This window comes from Myxine glutinosa, chromosome 7 (assembly GCF_964187855.1).
Source record: "Myxine glutinosa chromosome 7, kmMyxGlut1.1, whole genome shotgun sequence".
Lineage (NCBI taxonomy): Eukaryota > Metazoa > Chordata > Myxini > Myxiniformes > Myxinidae > Myxine > Myxine glutinosa.
Window position 1 is genome coordinate 19,373,669 of NC_136267.1, and position 22,143 is coordinate 19,395,811.

At 50.6% G+C, this 22,143-nt stretch overlaps 1 protein-coding gene across 1 annotated transcript in view; it reads right to left on the minus strand.

Moving 5' to 3' along the window:
• Window positions 1-22,143, minus strand: part of LOC137431031 (unconventional myosin-X) — a 202,085-nt gene that overhangs the window by 13,591 nt on the left and 166,351 nt on the right. The window contains 9 exon segments of the mRNA XM_078781337.1: window positions 5,258-5,313; window positions 6,497-6,590; window positions 7,263-7,602; window positions 7,827-7,953; window positions 9,217-9,491; window positions 10,440-10,944; window positions 17,553-17,792; window positions 18,183-18,225; window positions 21,258-21,515. Coding sequence (XP_078637463.1) covers window positions 5,258-5,313; window positions 6,497-6,590; window positions 7,263-7,602; window positions 7,827-7,953; window positions 9,217-9,491; window positions 10,440-10,944; window positions 17,553-17,792; window positions 18,183-18,225; window positions 21,258-21,515 — 1,938 coding nt within the window.

The window sequence follows — 22,143 nt, forward strand, 5'->3', positions numbered from 1 at the left end:
TCGCTCAGAGACACTCCTGGGACATTTAATCCATGACATGTAGACTCGAATGGTGCGTATACGTAGATAATCTAGGCTTGCTTGCATTGATTGATATTACTGAACTATCTCCATGATTCCATGATCCTGATATATTGCATGATTGTATTCTTACAGGATGTTGCCAGAGATCAAATTGTCATTAAACCTACTACCAGGTCAAAGTCGTGGAACTGATTTTCATTATAATTAATGACAATTTGTCTCGCCGTCAGATCGAGAACAAGAGGCGAACGGGAGCGACATGGTGGGACACAGAATGATCCAGGTGCCGCTCTTCGCAGCCGTGAGCCGACCCACAAGCAGCGGACGCGGGCGCGGAGCTGACACATTGGCTGAAAACCTTGGATAATCAATTCAAGGCTCAGGAAGCCGCCGTCACCAATGAAACGAAATTAGAGGTACTACAAACAAAGGTGCATCACAACGTGTACCGGGCGATCGAACAATGCGTGACATTCGATGCAGCCGTGGCAGAGCTGAAGCGTATTTACATTAAGAAATGAAGCACGGTTTATTCCCGGCATCTGCTCGCAATACGAAGACAACAGCCCACGGAGACTTTAGATCACTTCGCGCAAGAGCTCCGACGTCTGCTGACCGAGAGTGCACCAGAGGTGCGTACACATGAACAAGTTTGTGATGATCTTGTTCGCGATTCTTTCATTGCGGGACTCAGATCCCCAGTAGTCAGACAGAGACTTCTTGAAGAAGCCGACTTGACACTCGCTGAAGCACTACGGCTGGCTCACGTCTATACCCAAGCACGGGAACAATCCGACGCGTATGAACACCCATACGTCACTGCGGGGACATCTCGACAAGCTCGACCGGAGAGAGCGACCGCCGAGGACGCGGATGCAGCCACGGCATCTCTGCCAGAATCGGAGACCCCGGCCACTCCCGGAGAGGATTTTGAACCGGGCTTGACGGCAGCAGCAGCTGCCGGACCCAAGCCCGGACGTAACGCTACGTGCTATTTCTGCAGGAACCGAAAACATCTCAGGTCTGTTTGCCCGGCTTGAGATGCGACATGTCATTTGTGCACAAAGACAGGGCATTTTGCAAAGGTTTGCCGATCGACGACGCGGGGCAAACAAACCCGCTCGACAATTAATGTGCTTATCGCCGAGCCAGCGGGCTGAGCGAAGCGCGGGGCACCTCACCCGACTTTGATGAGAATCGCACCTTCCCGTGGGCCCCTGGCTGTGCGCTCGACCTTGGTGAGATTCATCGCGCCGACTAAACAAGTGGCGCAAACACGACAGAACGCGGTGCGACCGTCCTTGGCAGGCATCCTTCTGCGCCCCTGCCAACTTTCCGGATCGGCCACCCGAATGGCTAATGTTGGCTTTGAAACTCCGCGCGTGACACGAGCGCCATCCGGAGGCTGCTCGTACGAACTACAAGCTCCTGCTACGGCAAGGAAAACTTTAGCTGGCTTTGAAACTCCGCGCGTGACACTAGCGCCATCCGGAGGCTGCACGTACGAACTACAAGCTATTGCTACGGCATGGAAAACTTTAGCTGGCGTTGGATCCACACACGAGGCGTGAGCACCTCGCCTAGACGACTCGATAACTGCAGGTCCACCTGGCCTGGCTCGAGCTATAATTCCAATTATGATCGAGGGAATTTTTGCTTATGCTTTGATCGATACAGGTTCCACAGATAGTTATGTTGATTATCGACTGGTGCAAAAACATGGATGGCCGATTCTTGGGACAAGACGTCGGATCTTTATGGCCTCTCAGGGGCTTAGGCTCAGCACAAATGGGGAATGTCGATTGAAGCTTGTGATTATGGGACGAATGTTTCCGGATGTGCATCTCATGGTCTTACCAGCATTATGTGCAGACGTTTTGCTAGGACATGATTTTCTCAAGCGACATGGACGGTTGGAAATGGGATTTGGTGGCACTGATACCCTTGCTGTGTGTGCTCTTGCAGATGGAAATTGAGCCGCTGTCGCTGTTCCCCAATATGACCACGGACTGTACACCTGTAGCGGTTAAATTGCGACGCTACTCACGAGCTGACGCGCAATTCATTGCGGAAGAAACGGCCCAGCTATTAAAGGAAGGTATCATAGAACCTAGTCGGTCGCCATGGCAGGCCCAAGTTCTGGTGGTACGAAGTGAAGCGCATCGCAAACGCATGGTAATTGACTATTCGCAGACGATTAATCGATTTACACAGCTGGACGCCTACCCCCCTACCGGGAATGGACTCCCTGGTTCCACAGGTGGCCCAGTACTCGGTCTATAGCACTCTCGATCTGCGTAGTGCGTATCATCAAATCCCCATCTCCGAGGCCGACCGTATCTATACCACGTTTGAATCGGGTCAAAGGTGATACCAGTTCACCCGGCTACCTTTCGGGGTCACGAACGGGGTCGCGTGTTTTCAGAGGGCTATGGACGACCTCATCGCTAAGGAGAACTTGACCGACATCTTTGTATATCTGGACAATCTCACGGTTTGCGGGCATGACCAGGAACATCATGATGCTAATCTGAGGTGCTTCCTCGAGGTTGCGCAGAGGAATCGCTTAACTATGAATGAGGCTAAATGTCGTTACTCCGCTCGCACAATAGATCTTCTGGGGTACACCGTGACCCACGGCTCTGTTGCTCCGGATAAGGAGCATCTGCGACCCTTGCTCGACATGGCCCCGCCCTGCGATCGTGCTTCGCTGAAGCGTGCTCTCGGGCTGTTCGCCCATTATTCTAAGTGGGTACAAAATTTCTCCGTGAAACTCCGCCCACTTTTGGACTGCGAAGTGTTCCCCATGAGCCTTGATGCCAAGGCTGCTTTCCATGGCCTTAAGTCCGACATCGCTGGCGCCACTGTGGCGACGATTGACGAAAACAAATCTTTGGTTTTGGGAAGTGATGCATCGGATCATGCGATAGCAGCGACTCTCTCCCAGGGGGGGCGCCCTGTGGCTTTCTTTTTGTGAACTCCCACCTCCGCTGAGCGGAGACATTCGTCTGTCGAAAAGGAAGCGTACGCGATCGTCGAGTCGATTCGGCGTTGGCGTTCCTATTTGCTCGGACGATGCTTCCAAATTATCACAGACCAACAGAGTGTTGCGTTTATGTATGACACCCTGCATGCTCAACGTATTAAGAATGAGAAAATCACTCGCTGGCGCATCGAACTCGCCGATTTCTGCTACACCATCAAATATCGCCCTGGGAGGGATAACCTCGTTGCCGACGCCTTATCGCGGCCGGCAACGTGTGCGGGCCTCATATCTTTGGAGGATCTGCACGCTTTGCACGACACACTGTGCCATCCTGGGGTGACGCGTTTCGCGCTTTTTGTGCGTTGTCGTAATCTGCCATACTCGGTTGAAGACATTCGCCAGGTCTGTCGCAACTATACTGTATGTGCTGAACTCAAACCGCATTTTTACAACCCTCCTATGGGGACACTGGTCAGAGCAACTAGGCCGTGGGAGAGATTGGCGATGGACTTCAAAGGGCCGCTGCCGGCGTCACCGGCATCGAGTAACTCTCGTTATCTGCTCACTATCGTTGATGAGTTCTCGAGATTCCCTTTCGCTTTCACATGCGCAGATATGACGGCCGCCACGGTTATACGGTGTCTGCAGAACTTATTTTCTATGTTTGGGAATCCGGCCTACGTGCATACCGATCGAGGTGCGGTGTTCCTGTCCCAGGAGGTGAGGAGCTTCTTACTTCAGGATAATGTCGCTTCTAGCTATACCACCCAGTATAGACCACAGGCGAATGGGCAGGTCGAACGCTTCAATGGGATTATATGGAGAGCCGTCACGCTAAGCCTTAGGTCCCTCGGCCGGGGCCTAGATAAATGGGAATGGTCGTTACCTGCGGCGCTGAACTCAATCAGGACTTTACTGTGTACGGCCACCAACCAGACTCCTCACGAACGGATGTTTCATCACCCGAGGAGCTCGGGTAGTATCCGACCTTTACCTCGTTGGCTTGCTGAGCTGGGGCCGGCCTACCTCAAACGTGCGGTTCGCACGAGCAAGTATGATCCACGAGTGGCTAAGGTGCAGGTACTCCAAGCTAATCCCGAGCATGCTCGCGTGTTGATGGCTGATGGGTGCGAGTCCACTGTCTCCGTACGCCACCTGGCCCCTTGCGGGGACATCGACGAACCAATTTACGAGTCTATGGACTCTCCTGTGGCTCCACCTATGGAGCATCTGCCGTCCATCTCGCCGCCAAATACACCCCTGCCTGTAGGCACTGTGGTGCCACCTTCGTCACCTAACTCAGGTGGCTACTCCGACGTGGGGGACACCGGACTTGGGGATGTAGTACCCGGTAGTTTCCGGACCCATGCTGGCAGGAAAATTCGTCGCCCCGATCGCTACGGATGGACCGACTGACATGTACTGACATCGCTGCTCTACTAATGCTGCTGCGTGCTTGATTCCTGCCTCGCTGAAGTGTAGTTCTAACGGCGGGGAGAATGTAATGAAAATCTATCTAAGTTGAACCCAGGTGTGATGCTCTCTCTAACCACTGAGAGGCGTCTATAAAAACTCGGACGACCATCGCTCTGAGACACTCCTGTGACATTTAATCCATGACATGTAGACTCGAATGGTGCGTATACGTAGATAATCTAGGCTTGCTTGCATTGATTGATATTACTGAACTATCTCCATGATTCCATGATCCTGATATATTGCATGATTGTATTCTTACAGGATGTTGCCAGAGATCAAATTGTCATTAAACCTACTACCAGGTCAAAGTCGTGGAACTGATTTTCATTACACCCATTTCCAGTAAATAAGATCTTTAAATGAGAGCCAGGACTGAGGGTGGTTACGTTTGACTAAAGGTGGTTTTAGCGGGAATTTGTAACTTATTCACGTTGCCAACGACAAATCGACGACACTTCATTGAAAGATAACGTGGCGACTTTATCTTCCACCAGCTAATGCCAGCAGATAGGACACCGGGCTTAATGTCCATTGGAGAGACGGCACACTTTGTGACGCAATGCCTCATCTGGCCAAAGCACCGACCAGACAATTTATAGTCGGATCGAGAATCAAACCCAGATCATAAAACTCAAAACATACGAGAATGCCACCTCTGCACCATCCTGTCAGGCACTGATGAGGAGGATCCATTCTTGTACGAATAAGAATAATTATCCTAAAAATACTAGTTATAAGAGAAAGAGTAATGTTCTGATGATAAAGTACCTGTCTGGGTTGTCAGATGCACAGGTAGAGTCAATAAGACCGACATCGATGGTTCCCTGTGGACATAACGTGCAAATGCGCTTGGCTCAAATATAAGTATTCCGAGAAACTACCACAATCAATCAATAATCATGTACGAGTATATTGCCATCATAATCATTGATCACATGTGATCACTTAAACTGCGTGCTCCCTTTAATACATTAATGGCAATTCATAGATCCGACATTTTCGCAAAGCACCGCTCACCATCTGACAATGGCGATCGCGAATAGTTTGAAGGAGAATAGTTTGTCCAAGTATTAGACGAAACCATCTCATGGTTCTCGACAGCAAATCTTGACTGGGGGCGCAGAATGTGGAAGGACACGTAGGTAGACTCGGCCTCGGAAAAACTGACCCTCATGTCCCACTGACTTAAACCTTCAGAGTAAATGCTTCAAATACCGCCGTCAGCTTTATATGATTTTTTTTGTTTTATTTACAAGGCCTTAGGCTCGTGGAGGAGCTGGAACACAAATCGCACACACATATGTGCAGACAAATACACGAGTCACACCAGGCTTCACTTTCGACAATCACAGCTGCTGAGCTAGGTGGAAGTGACATCACTTCCCACACCACTCTAAGTACCAGGGACGCCACCATTTCATGAATTTTCCTTTCACACTCAACAGGACAAACGAGTGGTTACCTCCTCACCATGGACACCAACCTAAGGAGTCGGTCTGTGCTTTATCCTCCAAATGCTGAGTGTCAAGCAGGAAGCAGCACGTACCATTTTAAAGCCTTTGGTATGACTCGACAGACTTTCAAACCGCCGACCTTCCAACCAGAGAGCAGACACACTCATTTATGCCACGATGTCTTGTTGAAATAAAGATCCGGTTAATCCTCCCAGGATAGTTCTCATTCATTGTTCATAAACCCCAAGGTCAATGTTTCATCGTGGTTATTGAACACTGTCGTCTTTATCAAATGAAAAGGTCGGGCCTTTTTAAGATGGAGACACGAGTCCTTTTGTGCATACTTGATTGGAGTGCATCGGATCTATGAATTGCCCTTTCGGGAAGTTATTGCAATCAGCAAGATTGTCCAGGATATGGAACTTCCTCGATACTCTCATCATTTATCTATTCCAACACCCGTTATTCTCATCCCATTGTGATTCCTCGACTCTCTCCAGTCTTCTCCAACCCCCATCCTCCATAGCCCCCCATATTCGGAGATGCGACTCACCACTGCATTCTTTGGATTCGCCTTCTGGCTATGCATGGCTGCCAACTCCTCATCAGAGGCCACACGAATGCGGCACAGCATGCTGAACCAGTCGCTGAGAAGGGTCACAAGGGGAAACAGTCAATAGATTAATGGAATGCCTACGAGATTCACAGAGCATCGACGTGCTCATGATAAGGTAACAACATTGCTGGCTGATTACCAATCCTAGACAGGACAGGTTGCTGCTCTGCTACAAGGTGTTCGAGGTAGGAAATTAGAATTTGACCAGGGAGCAGCACACAATGGTCTGCCAGTGAATGCTAGCAGATGGAACACCCAACTCAACGTCCCTCCGAACGGACGGTGAAATCATAAGAGGATTCAATTTATGAAGCGGTTTATAGTTTGGCCTGGAATCAAACCAAGACCTGTGTTGAAGCCGCTTCCAGTGTACTTGGTGGGGCTTGGGTGGTCGTGAGACCCTGGTGGTTTCATACACCTCGTGTAGGCGACAATCATGGTAAAACAGCTAATAGTTCTGCCAAACAGTTTCCTCGCAAGGTTTTACATGTCCATCACACCAGACTCCATGGTGTAATCTTTCGAGCATCCACTCTGATAACTCTATTGTACAAAGATACGATTTAGACATGTCTTATTTAGAAATCAAGTACTAATCACCTTTTTGTTTCACCTTGGAATTCCCACTTCCACCATTTTTATATATTCCATTGTGAAAACGTCTTTCAAAAGCAAAGCAAATAAAATTGGAGTCTGTTGTTACCTGGCATCCTCTGGGGACTCTGCCATGAGATGTAACTTCCTTTCCTCCGTGATGACGTCGATGCCATTCTCTTTACCAGTGTTGTCTACGATGTCCTTGGCCGCTCGGATGTCCACGGATCCCCGTTGTTTCTCTTCACTGTCGCTATCATAGTACAAGAGCTTGGTACCATGCAAAACAAACCAGCGGCGGCGCCAACCCCTACGCTGTAGAGTGGCACCGCCACCTTTCTTGTGGAGCCAGCCAGAGCGTAGGGCCTCCTGCTTTGCCCGAAACCACATGAATGTTTCATCCTTGAGCACACACCAACGGCGCTTCCATGAGTTTATCATGCCACCTGCTGAAGATGAGGAGAGAGAGAAAAGCGACAACGAGTTCATTCAAATTGTGGAAGAAACTGCGATCCAGGGAATGGTACAACCTACGTGTGTAATTGTCTGAATGTTTGCCCACACAACATGTCAACACAATTAAAACAGAGATAAATACATCAAATTGGTATGTGCCTTTAAGGCCAACTATAAGCATGGGGTCTCTTCTGGTCTCGATTTTACGATCTCGCACCTTTTATATTGAGAAAGCTGTGGAAGTAGGGCATGCCCACAGTGCTGTATACAGAGCTCCCTCGGCGTGAGGAGTGGTCGTCCTCTCCATCACACTGAGAGTCATAATCCTCATCGCTCTCTTCATACTAGGCCATGGAGGGTTAACGAAGGAAAAAAAAAATCCAACAATTACAAGCAAGAGAGAAGCGTTTTGAGGGGTAGAAGGGAAAAGTACACTATGCAAAAAAGTAGAACTCAACTATAACTTAAAAAGCGACATTAACAGAAAAAAGAACCCCTTACCCCCCATGCTGTCATAAGAAAGACGGTCTACGAGTGGCAAATTTGATTGGTCATGATGACGTATTATGCTGTAATAATTTGTCCAAATACTGCTAAACTGAATGGTTTTGAAAGTGTTAAAAAGGCGATTTGTGTTCTATGGTGTTCAAAACTATATAATTCAATTTAAATTAAATAAAGATTTTATAGGGCATAGGGGGAAAAAAATCGGGAGTATACTACCGTTGACGTAGTGTCTTCTACACCACCTTATTTAACCCGTTACATTGATTATTTTGTTCCTGTCGTTTGTTTTCTTTATAGCGTCCTTAAAAACAGTAAGTTACCTGTTTGGAATGATTTTCAATTTTGTTTGACCGTCAGACAAGCAGAAAGAGCAAAATAATTAAATAATAATTATATAATCTCACTCCTCACTGCACGTCGTGTGCGATCGGGACAAATTCAGAGACAAAGTACTGTTAAACGGCAAGTTTCCTTTCCGATTCACGATTCGATTCATGTTCAAAGTATAACATTCTGGTATTTAAATAAAGTTGTTTCTCGATTATAAACTGACAGAAAGACAGATAAAAGTAAACCTATTGCTCAATCCCGCTTTTTGCTTTGCGTGTGCGACGTAATTAAATATAGAAGGTAGAATATCCGCTAAACACAAAAGGCCCATTCGGACCATTGCGCTCGAGCTGCAGCACAGTTATAGTACTCAAATTGGTTCAAGCTTCTAAGCGAACAAAACAGAACCAAATGAGGTTGAGCTAGAACTACAAAAATGTTTGAATCATTGTCAAGTTAATAAACAGCACGAAATAAAAACATTTAATTTTATTAACCTGAAGTTAATAAACAGCACGAAATAAAAACATTTAATTTTATTAACCTGATACTCTATGGTACACATTACCCAGGAGTAGTAGGATAGGTGTCCCAGACAACTGCAAAATACATTGTATCGACATTGCCCGTAACGTTTCAACAAAGCAATGCAATCGGTCGCACACAAGGAAAACAACATACGTAGAGAGTAGATGTTAACTTAAATAAGTTCTAACCTCATTGTGATTGGATGACAAAAAAAGAAAAAGATTCATGCAAAGACAACACACCGAGGACGTGTGGCCAGTGGATGTTGAGCGGTAGGTGGTCGTGCTCCGATACGTGCCGAAGGACAATCGCAGCTCTCGGCTACTATTGCTGGCTCCAAGAGGGGAACTGGGCGCCATGGACAACTCTCCGCTCTCCTCGCCATCTGAGCCCAAGTATGTAAGTGGTGGAGGAGGCAAAGCGAAGGCGACATCAGACCATACGCCAGCCAAAGGCCGGATTGATTTGCTGAGCCGTCGGGCGGTGCACTGGCCCTTCTGCGATGATGGAATTCCTCCTGAAGAAATTTAACACCAATAATGGATCGATATTAGAGAGTTGCTGTTCACAACGAGCTATTTATTTTCATAGGCAGGGCGTCCCTCATCAATGTGTGTGACCGTCCCTCAGATAGACGTTAAACTGGGAGTCCCATCTGCCAGCATTAATTGGTGGATGTGAAAGATGCCACTGTGTAGTTCATTAAGAGTAGGCGAGGTATCGCTGATACCCTGAATAAATTACCAAAGAAGAAGAAAAAGAAAAGAAGAATATGAAGACTGATGAAAGCTTTCACCTTGATGGGGCAATAATGTTTCTACAGTTCAAGAAAACGTTGGAAATTTGTTTACATCTTTATATTATCTGGAAATGGAATTCCAGGTCAGGTATTGTCATCATGCACAGTTTTTCCAACCATCTCCTATTTTGACTTATCTGACCAAACCGCTGGGCCGATCCAGCTGAAATTTGGCAGCAAGGTTCTGCTCCTGACTGGTAACAGGGATTACAAAGCTCGTTCCAGTAACGTGACTTTAAGTTGGTCAAAATGGTGGACTTAGTAAATTCCTTCAAAAATCTTCTCCAGACCCATCAGTCAGAATGCTACCAAATTTAGGTTACAACATTAGGCCAGCGTAGGGATGTTAAATTCTATAGGTCATGCTGATCACATGATCAGAAATGTGTCAAAATGGCCGACTTGGTAAATTTTTGGGAAAATCGCGCAAATTCCTTCAAAAGTCTTCTTCCCCAGACCCAGCAGTCAGAATGCTACCACATTTGGGTTACAACATTAGGCCTGGGGCCCAGATAAGCTACAGGTCCAGTGGCCCTATTTTTGCAATATATGGAGTTACGTACTGTTAAAGCTTAGTTTTGAGTTGCAAAACAAATCCAGGCCAAATCTGAAGCACCCTCATAAATGTAGTTGAGTATATAATAGAAATAACTTTAGGAATGTTACCTGCACATGGATTACTGGAGCTGGCCATGAGGTAGAGAGTTTCATCTTCTTCAGAACCCTCCAAGCTTCGGATACCAGATGTCCGCTGGTCTAGAGTCCCACCACCCTCGCTTGGATTTGGGGACTCCTTCAGGCCATCATCGCCCCCAACAAAGCCTTCATCCTCCTCCTCTGGATAAGGCTGCCCAAAATCAAACTCCAACTTCTGCTCACCCTGCTTGACACCTGAGCAACTGCTGTCTAATATTGTGTCTGAAAAGCCAAAAATCTCATCGGCAAGGGACCGAACTGGGCCATCAAGTGTGCCAAAGTCAAATGTTTCGGCAAAAGCTCGAGCAGCATCCAGGGCATCATTTTCAATTCTTTGCATCTCCCACTCTTCCTGTTGGTCTCTTTTTGCATCCTCTCTGACTTCCTGTGCATTCTCCTCTGCCTTTGAGTCAGGCCAGCTCTGAGCTGTATTGTCTGCGAGAAAAGTAGGCTGGCTGGAAATTCCATGTTGCTCCTGATTGGGTAAGGATGAAAGGAGTAAAATAATTATTCATAGACAACACACAGCCTGGTCATCATATTGCAATTTGTATTCTGTGGACAACTTATCAGCTATTTACATATTACGTATGCAAAAAGATGGAAACATTATTTAACCCCCCACTCCCCAAAATATATTTTACATCTCCCTTCCCTTTACTCCTACCTAATGGGTTAGGTAAGTTTAATGGGGGTGGTAAAGATCATGGGTAGGAATGGGGGAGATTATATTGCACAGTTTTCTCAAAGCCCTGGAGGGAAGGGAATGACTGAACCTTCTCATGGGGGCAATTCCACAAACAGGAGAAAAGAGCAGGAATGGAGCAGGGCAGAGAGCCTTCGAGGGTTTATGGAATAAAGTGAAGGAGCTGCGCTCCAACGCGAGTCGAAAGAAGTGACGCGACCAAAGACGGAATTCGTCCGAGTTGCTTTATTGAAACAAAACAGCTCAGGTATTCTGACAAAAGCCCGTTTAACGGGCAGCAATATATATACACATTTATGTCGGGAAGTTTGCCCGGCAAAAGCTATACCGGGCATGCCCGGGTGTCAAGGGCGAGCCTTGGAAAGGCGAGTCTGGACCTGCCCGGGCGTGTTTGGCTGCGGCCTGGCAAGTCGAGGCTGGGCGTGCCCGGGCGCTCTGGACGAGCACTGGAAAGGCGATAGCGGGCATGCCCGGACGCTCTGGGCGAGCCCTGGAAAGGCGATAGCGGGCATGCCCGGATGCTCTGGGCGAGCCCTGGAAAGGCGATAGCGGACATGCCCGGACGCTCTGGGCGAGCCCTGGAAAGGCGAGAGCGGGCATGCCCGGGAAAGACGAGACCGGGCGTGCCCGGGAGGTTCGGGCGTGCCCGGGAACAGTGAGTCCGGGCATGCCCGGGAGAGGCGCGTCTGGCCGTTTTCTGGCCGGTGCAAGGCGATTGTGTGCATCCAGCGGTAACCGCTACACACGCCCCTCCAGAATCGACCTGCACCGGCAGGGTCAATTTAAGGGGGGTCCGGATGACCCGGCCGAAGCGACCCCTGGAGGGTCGTGGGGAGGGGTCCGACGTGGTGGTGGGTGGTCGAGCGGGGGGAACTGTGGACGGGGGGCGGCCTCGCCGCGGAGGAAGGGCCAACCGTGGTGGTCAGTCGACGTCCATGTGCGCCGGTTTGAGGCGGTCCACAGAGATCCGGTCCGACCGGCCGCCAACGTCGACGACAAAGGACTTGTCGCCCCGTCGCAGGACCCGAAAGGGCCCGTCGTACGGCGGCCGGAGTGGCCCCCGGTGCGCGTCATGATGCACAAAGACGTACTCCTCTGTGCGAAGCGCCAGGGGGACGTAGGACTGGGGGCCACCGTGGCGGGACGTTGGCACGGGGGCAAATCGGCGGGCAGCCTCCTGGAGGTCCGAGCGCTGGTGTGCGGCGGACCAGGGACTGGTAGCGTCGGGCACGAACTCGCCCGGGACACGGAGCGGCTGGCCGTAGACGAGCTCGGCGGCGGACGCCCGGAGGTCCTCCTTGGGGGCCGTGCGGAGGCCCAAAAGGACCCACGGCAGCCGGTCGGTCCAACCGTCGTCCTGAAGGCCGGCCATGAGTGCGGCCTTCATGGAGCGGTGAAACCGCTCGCACAACCCGTTGGCTTGGGGGTGGTAGGCCGTGGTGCGGTGCAGCGTGACCCCCAACGAGCGGGCGACCGCGCCCCAAAGTTCGGACGTGAACTGTGGGCCGCGGTCGGACGAGATGTCCGCCGGTGCACAGAAGTGCGCGACCCAGGTGGCGATGAACGCCTGCGCCACGTCGGCGGTGGTGGTGGAGGTGAGGGGCACGGCCTCCGGCCACCTGGTGGTCCTGTCCACCATGGTAAGCAGGTGGGTGAACCCCCGCGATGGGGGCAGGGGACCCACCAGGTCCACGTGGACGTGGTCGAAACGCCGTGCAGGCACGGTGAAAGGTGCCAGCGGGGCCTGGGTGTGGCAGTGGACCTTGGCCCGCTGGCAGGCCGTGCAGGCGTTGGCCCAGTCGCGGACGTTCCGTCGAAGGCCGTGCCAGACGAAACACGCCGACACCAGCTTCTGAGAAGCTTTCCGGCCCGGGTGAGAAAGGCCGTGGATGGAGGCGAAGATGCGGCGCTGCCAGGAAACGGGCACGATGGGGCGAGGCTGGCCCTGGGAGACGTCGCAGAGCAGGACGGTGCCCGCGAAGGGGATGTCGGCCAGGCGGAGGCCCGGGTCCGCCGCCCGGAGGGCCTGCACCGAGGTGTCAGTGGTCTGGTCGGCCGCCATGAGCGCGAAGTCCACGCCGAGGTGGACCGCGTTCGCGCTGCCCCGAGAAAGACAGTCGGCCACAGCGTTGTCTTTGCCGGCGACGTGCCGGATGTCCGTGGTGAATTCCGACACGGCGGAGAGGTGGCGCGGCTGGCGGGCCGACCACGGCTCTGTGACTTTGGCCATTGCGTAGACCAACGGCTTGTGGTCGACGAAAGCCGTGAACGGGCGGCCCTCCAGGAGGTGTCGGAAATGGCGAACGGCCAGGAATAGACCGAGCAGCTCGCGGTCGAACGTGCTGTATTTTAACTCGTTCGGCCGGAGCTGCCGGCTGAAAAAAGCGAGTGGCTGCCAAACCCCGTCCACCCATTGTTCATGGACGGCGCCACCGCGTAGTTGGAGGCGTCCGTAGTGAGGGCGATGGGCGCGTTGAGCCCCGGGTGAGCCAGCAGCGTTGCGTCGGCGAGGGCCCGTTTTGCGCTCGCGAAGGCCGCGTCCATGGCCGCGGACCAAACGATGTCATGCTTGGCCGGCTTGCCCCGGAGGGCCTCGTAAAGGGGCCGCATGAGCTGAGCAGCGTGGGGCACGAATCGGTGATAAAAATTCACCATGCCGAGGAACTCTTGTAGGGCCTTGATGGAACGGGGACGCGGGAACGTGGTGATGGCCTCGACCTTGGTCGGCAGCGGCACGGCCCCGGGCTTGGTGATGCGGTGGCCCAAAAAGTCAATGGTCGTCGTGCCGAAGTGGCATTTGGCCGGGTTGACAATTAAGCCGTGCTCGCTGAGGCGACCGAACAGTGTTCGGAGGTGGAGGAGGTGCTCGGCGCGGGACATGCTGGCGAAGAGGATGTCGTCCAGATAGACGAAAAGAAATGGCAGGTCGCGCAGCACGCCGTCCATTAAGCGCTGGAACACCTGGGCCGCGTTCTTGAGGCCAAACGGCATCCTCAAAAATTCGAACAGGCCGAACGGCGTGATGACGGCCGTCTTCGGGACGTCGGCCGCCCGGACAGGTACCTGGTGGTATCCCCGTATCAGGTCAATTTTGGAAAATATGACCCGTCCCGCCAAACGGGCGGAAAAGTCCTGGATGTGCGGGATCGGGTACCTGTCGGGGGTGGTAGCGTCGTTGAGGCGGCGGTAGTCGCCACACGGGCGCCATCCGCCCCCCGGCTTTGGCACGATGTGCAGTGGTGAGGCCCACGCGCTATTGGAGCGCCGCATGATGCCGAGGTGCTCCAACGCGTCGAACTCGGCCTTTGCCACGGCGAGCTTGGCCGGGTCGAGGAGGCGGGCCCTGGCATAGACCGGCGGGCCCGTAGTGGGTATGTGGTGCTCGATCCCATGCCGCACTGCGACGGCCGAAAACGTCGGCCGTGTGAGGGCCGGGAATTCCGCGAGCAGGCGAGCGAACTCGTTCGCCGTCGGGAGGGCGCACGCCAGTTCGGTCGGCGCGGAGCTGCTCATCGTGCACGCCAGGGAGCTGAAGGTCTCGGCGTTGACAAGGCGACGACATTTGACGTCGACCAGCAGCCCGTGCGCGCAGAGGAAGTCGGCGCCCAGCAAAGCCATGGGGATGCAGGCGGTCACAAAGGTCCACTGAAAACGCTGGCTGCCGAAGCAGAGGGTGACGTTGCGCGGGCCGAAAGTGCGTATGGCCGAGCCATTAGCAGCGACCAAAGAGGGGCCGCAAACGGCGTCCCGCCTGTCCTGCTCGGAGGCGGGTATGACGCTCAGTTGGGCGCCGGTGTCACAAAGGAAACGCCGCCCGGACGCTTTGTCCCGAATAAAAAGCAAGTTGCCCGAGTGGCCGGCGCTCATGGCTGGGAATGAACGCCGGCCCGGCTGTTTCCCGACTTGCCGAAAGTGCACGGGGGTCGGCATGTCCGAGCCTTGTGTCCGAACCTGGCGTGGTAATAACACCACGCCTGGTCAGGTGGAGGCCCCGGCCGTCATGTCGGAAGCGGTCGGTGCGGCGTGGCGGCCGCCAGTTTCACCGGCAGTTCAGCCTCCAACCGCGCAGGGTGCTCGGGCGTCGTGGGCGTCGCCTCGGACGGCGGCAGGCTCCAGGTAAACGCGCCGATGTGTTGGCCCGCCGAGGAGATCTTATCGGCTTCCCTGGCGAGGGCGCGGGGATCGGTGATCGACGTGCCAGCCAGGGCGAGGCGTACCGGGTGAGGCAGCTGGCGAAGGAACAACTCGCGGAACAGAAAATCCGGAGAGTGCTCACCGAGCAACGAGAGCATATAGTCCATGCGCTCGGACAGGCGCGTGTCGCCGAGCTCGGGCAGGTCGAGCAGGCGCCGTGCGCGTGCCGCCGGTGAGAGGGCGAAAGCGTCGAGGAGGAGCGTCTTCAGCGCGTCATACTTGTCGGCAGCCGGCGGGTGCTCGAGGAGGCTCAGGGCGCGGGCCGCGGTGGCGGAACCGAGCGCTGCCACGACGTGGTGGAAGCGGGTGTCGTCCGTGGTGATGCCTCGCAGGGCGAACTGGGAGTCCGCCTGGGCGAACCAAACAGCCGCGTGAGCCTCCCAGAAGGTAGGCAGTTTAAGAGTCACTGCCGTGTCCATGTCGGTAGGTCACCAGTGAAGGAGCTGCGCTCCAACGCGAGTCGAAAGAAGTGACGCGACCAAAGACGGAATTCGTCCGAGTTGCTTTCTTGAAACAAAACAGCTCAGGTATTCTGACAAAAGCCAGTTTATCGGGCAGCAATATATATACACATTTATGTCGGGAGGTTTGCCCGGCAAAAGCTATACCGGGCATGCCCGGGTGTCAAGGGCGAGCCTTGGAAAGGCGAGTCTGGACCTGCCCGGGCGTGTTTGGCTGCGGCCTGGCAAGTCGAGGCTGGGCGTGCCCGGGTGCTCTGGACGAGCACTGGAAAGGCGATAGCGGGCATGCCCGGACGCTCTGGGCGAGCCCTGGAAAGGCGATAGCGGGCATGCCCGGATGCTCTGGGTGAGCCCTGGAAAGGCGAGACCGGGCATGCCCGGGAGGTTCGGGCGTGCCCGGGAACAGTGAGTCCGGGCATGCCCGGGAGAGGCGCGTCTGGCCGTGTTCTGGCCGGTGCAAGGCGATTGTGTGCATCCAGCGGTAACCGCTACAAAAGTGTATATTATGGAAGATCTGGTGAGGATCAGAGGCCGAAGAGAGCACAAATAATTAGACTGGAGGAGAGAATTTAAAAAATGAGAGGACACCAAACTGTGCGATGCGAGAGCAACGGCCTTTGTGCTTTGGCCTCATGGCAGGAGATGCCCATAATGTTAAGACCTTTCGATTCCACAGAATCCAGGAGATATAAATGTGAAGTGGAGACACCAGGGAATAGCGAAGAGCCATACTCCATTGAACTACATACAAGGGCCTTGTAGGTTGTGACTAGTTCTGATCTTTCAAAGAATGACTTGTATCGACGTAGGATGACGAGTTTGCGACAAACTTTTGAGGCTGCCTTTGCTATACGATCAGCTTAGGAGAGGTCATGGATGATGGTGAGGCCTACAAGTTTAAGAGAATGAACCTCTTCCAGTGGCTGACCATGGAAATCGATAGACAGGTTCATTTGACGATCATTCCCGTATGAGACAAAGAAACTGAGATTTTCCAGGTTTTAACGACATGTTGATTTTATCTTCAGACCGGCATCTCATCAATTCCACATCAGCAGAAAGGTGCGCAGCTGCAGTCGGCCTAGTAGTGTGATGGAAACTGGACGACACAATGTGGAGTTGTCGGCAAAAAGGTGGAGAGGTTTTGATTAATAGATTGATAGTAGTGTACCATTCACACCTAGCAGTTGCTCAAATGTGTGATTGAAGCTACCAATGCCTCATATGATTAGGATGATGAGGTGAATGGAAGAGGGATGGAAGAGTTATATTTATTCAAGGAAATTCTTCAAAAGTTTCTAGATTAATACAGTATACAAAAAATATATATAGTACACAAATAAATAAAAAATTCACATACTTAATGAACACAGGTTGGCCTGTTAGCATTCCAATCTGAACCCCTGGCTTTGGGATGCAGGTAAACCAATGTTCAAATCCCACATACCATATACGTTTGTCCATTGTCCCCTAACTTCCAATTAATTTGAAGTAATGTACACTTATGTCTAAAGATGTCTTTGTCCTGTACCATGTGATCTACGTACCGGCTCCTCAATGGGTCTTAACTCATTGTAGAACATAAACACACGAGCCAACCAGCTGTGATTTGAGATGCCAACGGAGGTACCAAGCTCACAATTGCTTTAATTAATTTTAATTAACCCTAAAATGTTATGATCCTTGCATGAATATCTCCGGAGCTGTTCAATATCTCCGGACCTGTTCACCATTGTCTTCCTCCGCCAAGCCACTGTGTCTCATAAGGCCCAGCTGGTGCCTTCCGGCGGTTGTCAGGCCAGCTTCACGCTCCTGTTTCTCACGCTGCAACTCCGCAATGCACCATTCCAGATGGAGGATCTCGTTGAGGTGACCACCGCCCATTGCTGGGACGCTAGCTGGCTCAAACGTCGTCTCCTCTGTGCCCCACGCTCGATCAAACTCTTGAAAACTTTGAATCTCCTGGACAAGAGCAGTCAATTAGGTGTGAATGACAAGCTCCACATACAAAGATTCCCATTATTTTGGCTCTTTCAGTATTCGGTGTTTGATAATCTTTTCAAATAAATGCAGAATACTGTGCGATTAAGTAAACTATTGACTCGTGCCAATAGTCGAGCATTACTAGAGTTGAGGAAACCAAATGAAAAGGGTGGGTCATTCGTTAAAACCAGAAGTGTTATCTACAGGAGTGGTCCTCAGGAGTCCAAAATGGATCCTCAAGGCAGGTTCAGCATGGAAAGGCAAGGTGAATGGAATGATTTTGATGACATTATGATTATTGCGATTATATTTTATTTTATAGTAGGGGCTCGGCTACATTCATCTTTATGATTGGAGATGGGACCTTACCTGCCACAGTAAACGCTCCTTTTCCTGCTGTTCCCATGATTTCCTGCAAAGAGAAAGCAAAAAAAAAAAAAAAAAAGATTTGTGCTAAACTTCCAAGCCTGATCAACTCCCCTCTCTGCGCCCCACCACAGCTCTGTCCACCCCTCCCACTGAGTGAGTGGTTATATATATATATATATATATATATATATATATATATATATATATATATATATATATATATACAGCAATACCCCATTTTACGCCATTTCGACCTACTCAAATCCGACTTTACGCCACTCTTCTGGAGTAAATTTCAGTTCAGCGAACATCATTATGTGCGACTTTACGTCACTCCAACATCATAATACCAACGCATACCAAAACGAACGCATACCAACGAGCCAGCTGCTGCTACAGGAGAAGGCGAAGTCTTTGTTCCAGGATCTTCTGAAGAAGTACCCGGAGGATAAGGACACAACCTTCGTCGCAAGCTCTGGAAGGTTTGCATGCTATAAACGGCGCTTCAGCTTGCACAACGTCAAGATTCAGGGCGAAGCCGCAGCTGCCGACACCGTAGCCACCGAGGAATTTCCTGCCACATTGAAGAAGATCATTGAGGACGAGGGATTTTTGCCCGAGCAGATCTTCAACGTCGACGAAAAGGGCCTGTTTTGGAAGAGGATGCCCGACAGATCCTTTATATCGAAGGAGGACAAGACCATGCCAGGCTACAAAGTCGCGAAGGAGCGGCTAACGCTAATGCTTGGGGGTAATTGCACAGGCGACTTCAAGCTGAAGCCGCTCTTGGTGTATCATGCGGCAAACCCCCGGGCACTGAAGAACATCCCGAAGGCGTCTCTTCCCGTCATTTGGATGAATAATATGAAGGCATGGATAACCGTCAAAATTTTTGAAGAATGGTTCATCAATGATTTCATCCCGGCTGTCAAGAGCTATTGTCGAGAGAAGAAAATTCAATTTAAATTGCTGCTGATTTTGAACAATGCACCTGGCCATCCCACTAACCTCGGTGATTTCGACCCCAATGCGAAGGTGGTGTACTTGCCACCCAACACCACATCGCTCATCCAGCCTATGGACCAGGGTGTGATAGCGCTTTTTAAGCGCTACTATCTCCGCCGCACTCTTCGTCAGGCTGTCGATGCAACGTCGGAGGAGGAAGGCATCAACATCCGGCAGTTTTGGAAAAACTATAACATCTACCAGGCAGTGCTTAACATCAATGCTGCATGGTTACGGTGTTTGTCTTCATTTTAAGGCATTTTTAAGGCATTACGCCCGGTTTACGTCAAAATCCGAGTTACATCATGGCTTATGGAACCAATTAATTATGTAGGCCGGGGTATTGCTGTGTGTGTGTGTGTGTGTGTGTGTGTGTGTGTGTGTGTGTGTGTGTGTGTGTGTGTGTGTGTGTGTGTGTGTGTGTGTGTGTGTGTGTGTGTGTGTGTGTGTGTGTGTGTGTGTGTGTGTGTGTGTGTGTGTGTATATATATATATATTAGTATCTGTAATTTCTGTTCTCCAACCTAATGAGTGCACGCCATGAGGTCACCGCCACGTAAGCACGCCTTGCCTGCCAAGCTCTGGAGGAGCCATCCAGCAGTGTCATCATTTAGATCTTCATTCAGATACTATCACAAGTGCATACAAAACTCACAGTTACCGACCTGGTTTCGCCCTTGTTGGGGCTTCATCAGGGCAACGCAGTGAGTCCTGCATACACTTGTGAATCTGAAAACCTTTCGGTTATATATCAGTCATTATTTATGCGACTCCATACCATCAGTGGTGAACCGCCATTAAGGTGTCCCATCCAGCTATCGCTGTACCTTAATTGGAGCGATAAGCACCGCCTGCCACATGGTACATAACTTCCGGTATCCACTCATTATATGGAGTCGCCTGGATGCGGTTGGGAGTTACTAATTAGTATCTGTAATTTCCGTTCTCCAACCTTATGAGCGCACGCCGTGACGTCACCGCCACGTAAGCACGCCTTGCCTGTCAAGCTCCGGCGGAGCCATCTAGCAGTGCGTCATAATTTAGATCTTCTTTCTGTTATAAATCTGTTATAAATCAGAAGTGTCTCCGTCCATCCATCCCCAAACTACTCCCTCAGATTTGGGACTATCCCCACCAAACATTCTGTGGAACATTTTGGGGTCTCATTGGCTGCCCTAAGGTAGGTGGGAGGTTACATAAATTCTTCAATACAATTATGATTTTGAGTTTGCATCCGTCCGTATGAGGTGTTTCGTATCCGCCCTTTCTCACTGGCAGATTTGTCTGTATGGGTTATGCGTCAGAATGGATTTAAATATTAATTCATCTCATGAGTGTTCGTAACATTGGGTTTTGTTATATCAATTCCATGGTATTAATTTGTGATTGGAGTTTTGCTGTTTGGAATGAAAATACAGAGAGATCGAGCTTAAAGGAAATTATGTGAGGGTTTCCACCCGTGACATTCGCAGATTCGTCACTTGCAGTTTCGCCATTGACTGGGTGAATAATTATTCAGACTGGGTACGTTTTTTTTTTGCCAAGTCCTTCATGACACATGCATACACACGTACACACACACGGATTGAGAGCATGTGATCTGGTTGTCCAATCAAAGTGCACCGGTAATACTACGGACTCAAATCTCTATGCCGAAGTTTTAGAAGCGTGATCTGATGAGTCATCCTTATTTATTTCCTTCATCTTCTCTTATTAGCTCCTCAACTCAATGTTGATAGTTCACGGTCACCTTGAGAGAATTTCTTACTGGAGCTACGTCCAGCACACAACGTCATTCTCAGGGAGCCTCAATCAGAACGTTTACAGAAAACTTTGGAAAACCCCATCGGCCATCGTCAAAAGCAGCGATGCTTTCGAACATTTGCGTCATCAGAAGCATGACTAGCAATGAGCAATAAATCACACTCAAAATTAACCTATCACGTGACATGTACCCTTTAACAGTCACGTATTTAGTATACTTATTCTTCCACAATAGTTTCTACTCTTGCTGTCAGGCTGAAGAAATGGGATTGTAGAAGTAAATAAATTTCCCAAAACATCGTCTGACCTTTCTTCCTCCTGCTTTCTTTGCCGACGCTTCTCAATCTCCAAGAGCCTCTCTTCTTCCTTCCTTGCCATCTCCTCCCGCTCCATTTTGCCTTTCTCAAGTAGAACCTGAAACTCCCGCCGTGCAGCACGACCCCTGTGCAAGCGCTGGATGGTGAGAGCTGCCAATTTCACACGTACAAAACGCCTGCGCCACAGATGCGCACGGTAGTTCTTCTGGAGTGTTACGGCAATGCGCTTCATTCGCCGAAACCTTGTCCTGTCGAGAGTGGAGAAAGATTATCGGCATCGATTAAATAAATGATAGCACAAGAACAACCCTGAAAATGAGCTTATAATATTAGGGATGTAACAGATAATGGAATTTTGACTCTCACTCCCTTCCTCCGCCCTCTCGCTCCTCCACAAATTTCCTCCATCTGACACAATTCCTTCCCTCTACACTACCTTGCTTTGTATTCCTCGTCCAAAACTCCCTGCCCTCCCTTTTCTTCCCCAATCTGTTTACTTCCCCTCCCTTTTCAATCTTCAGATGCTTATTTTGCCATTGCCCCCCTCCCCCTCCGTACCACCCACCAACCCCATACAAAACCATATATGGTAAATGCTTTCCAAATTCACTAGAAAAGAATGACTGATGAAGAATTAAAATCAATGTCTGTTTGGTGAACAAAACAATCACAAATCTTCAATAACACAACTCGAACAACTAGAATGGCACTTGGTAGAGAGCACACCTCCACCAGGCTGAACAGTTTACATTTTTTATCCACCGATAGGCCGGATCTGGATTTTGGGCCTGAACTTAAAATTAATTAGCTTGTTCTTGTCATTTACCCAACTCATCCACCAAGTTTTGTCCGAATCCATCCTCAATGTTTTGAAAA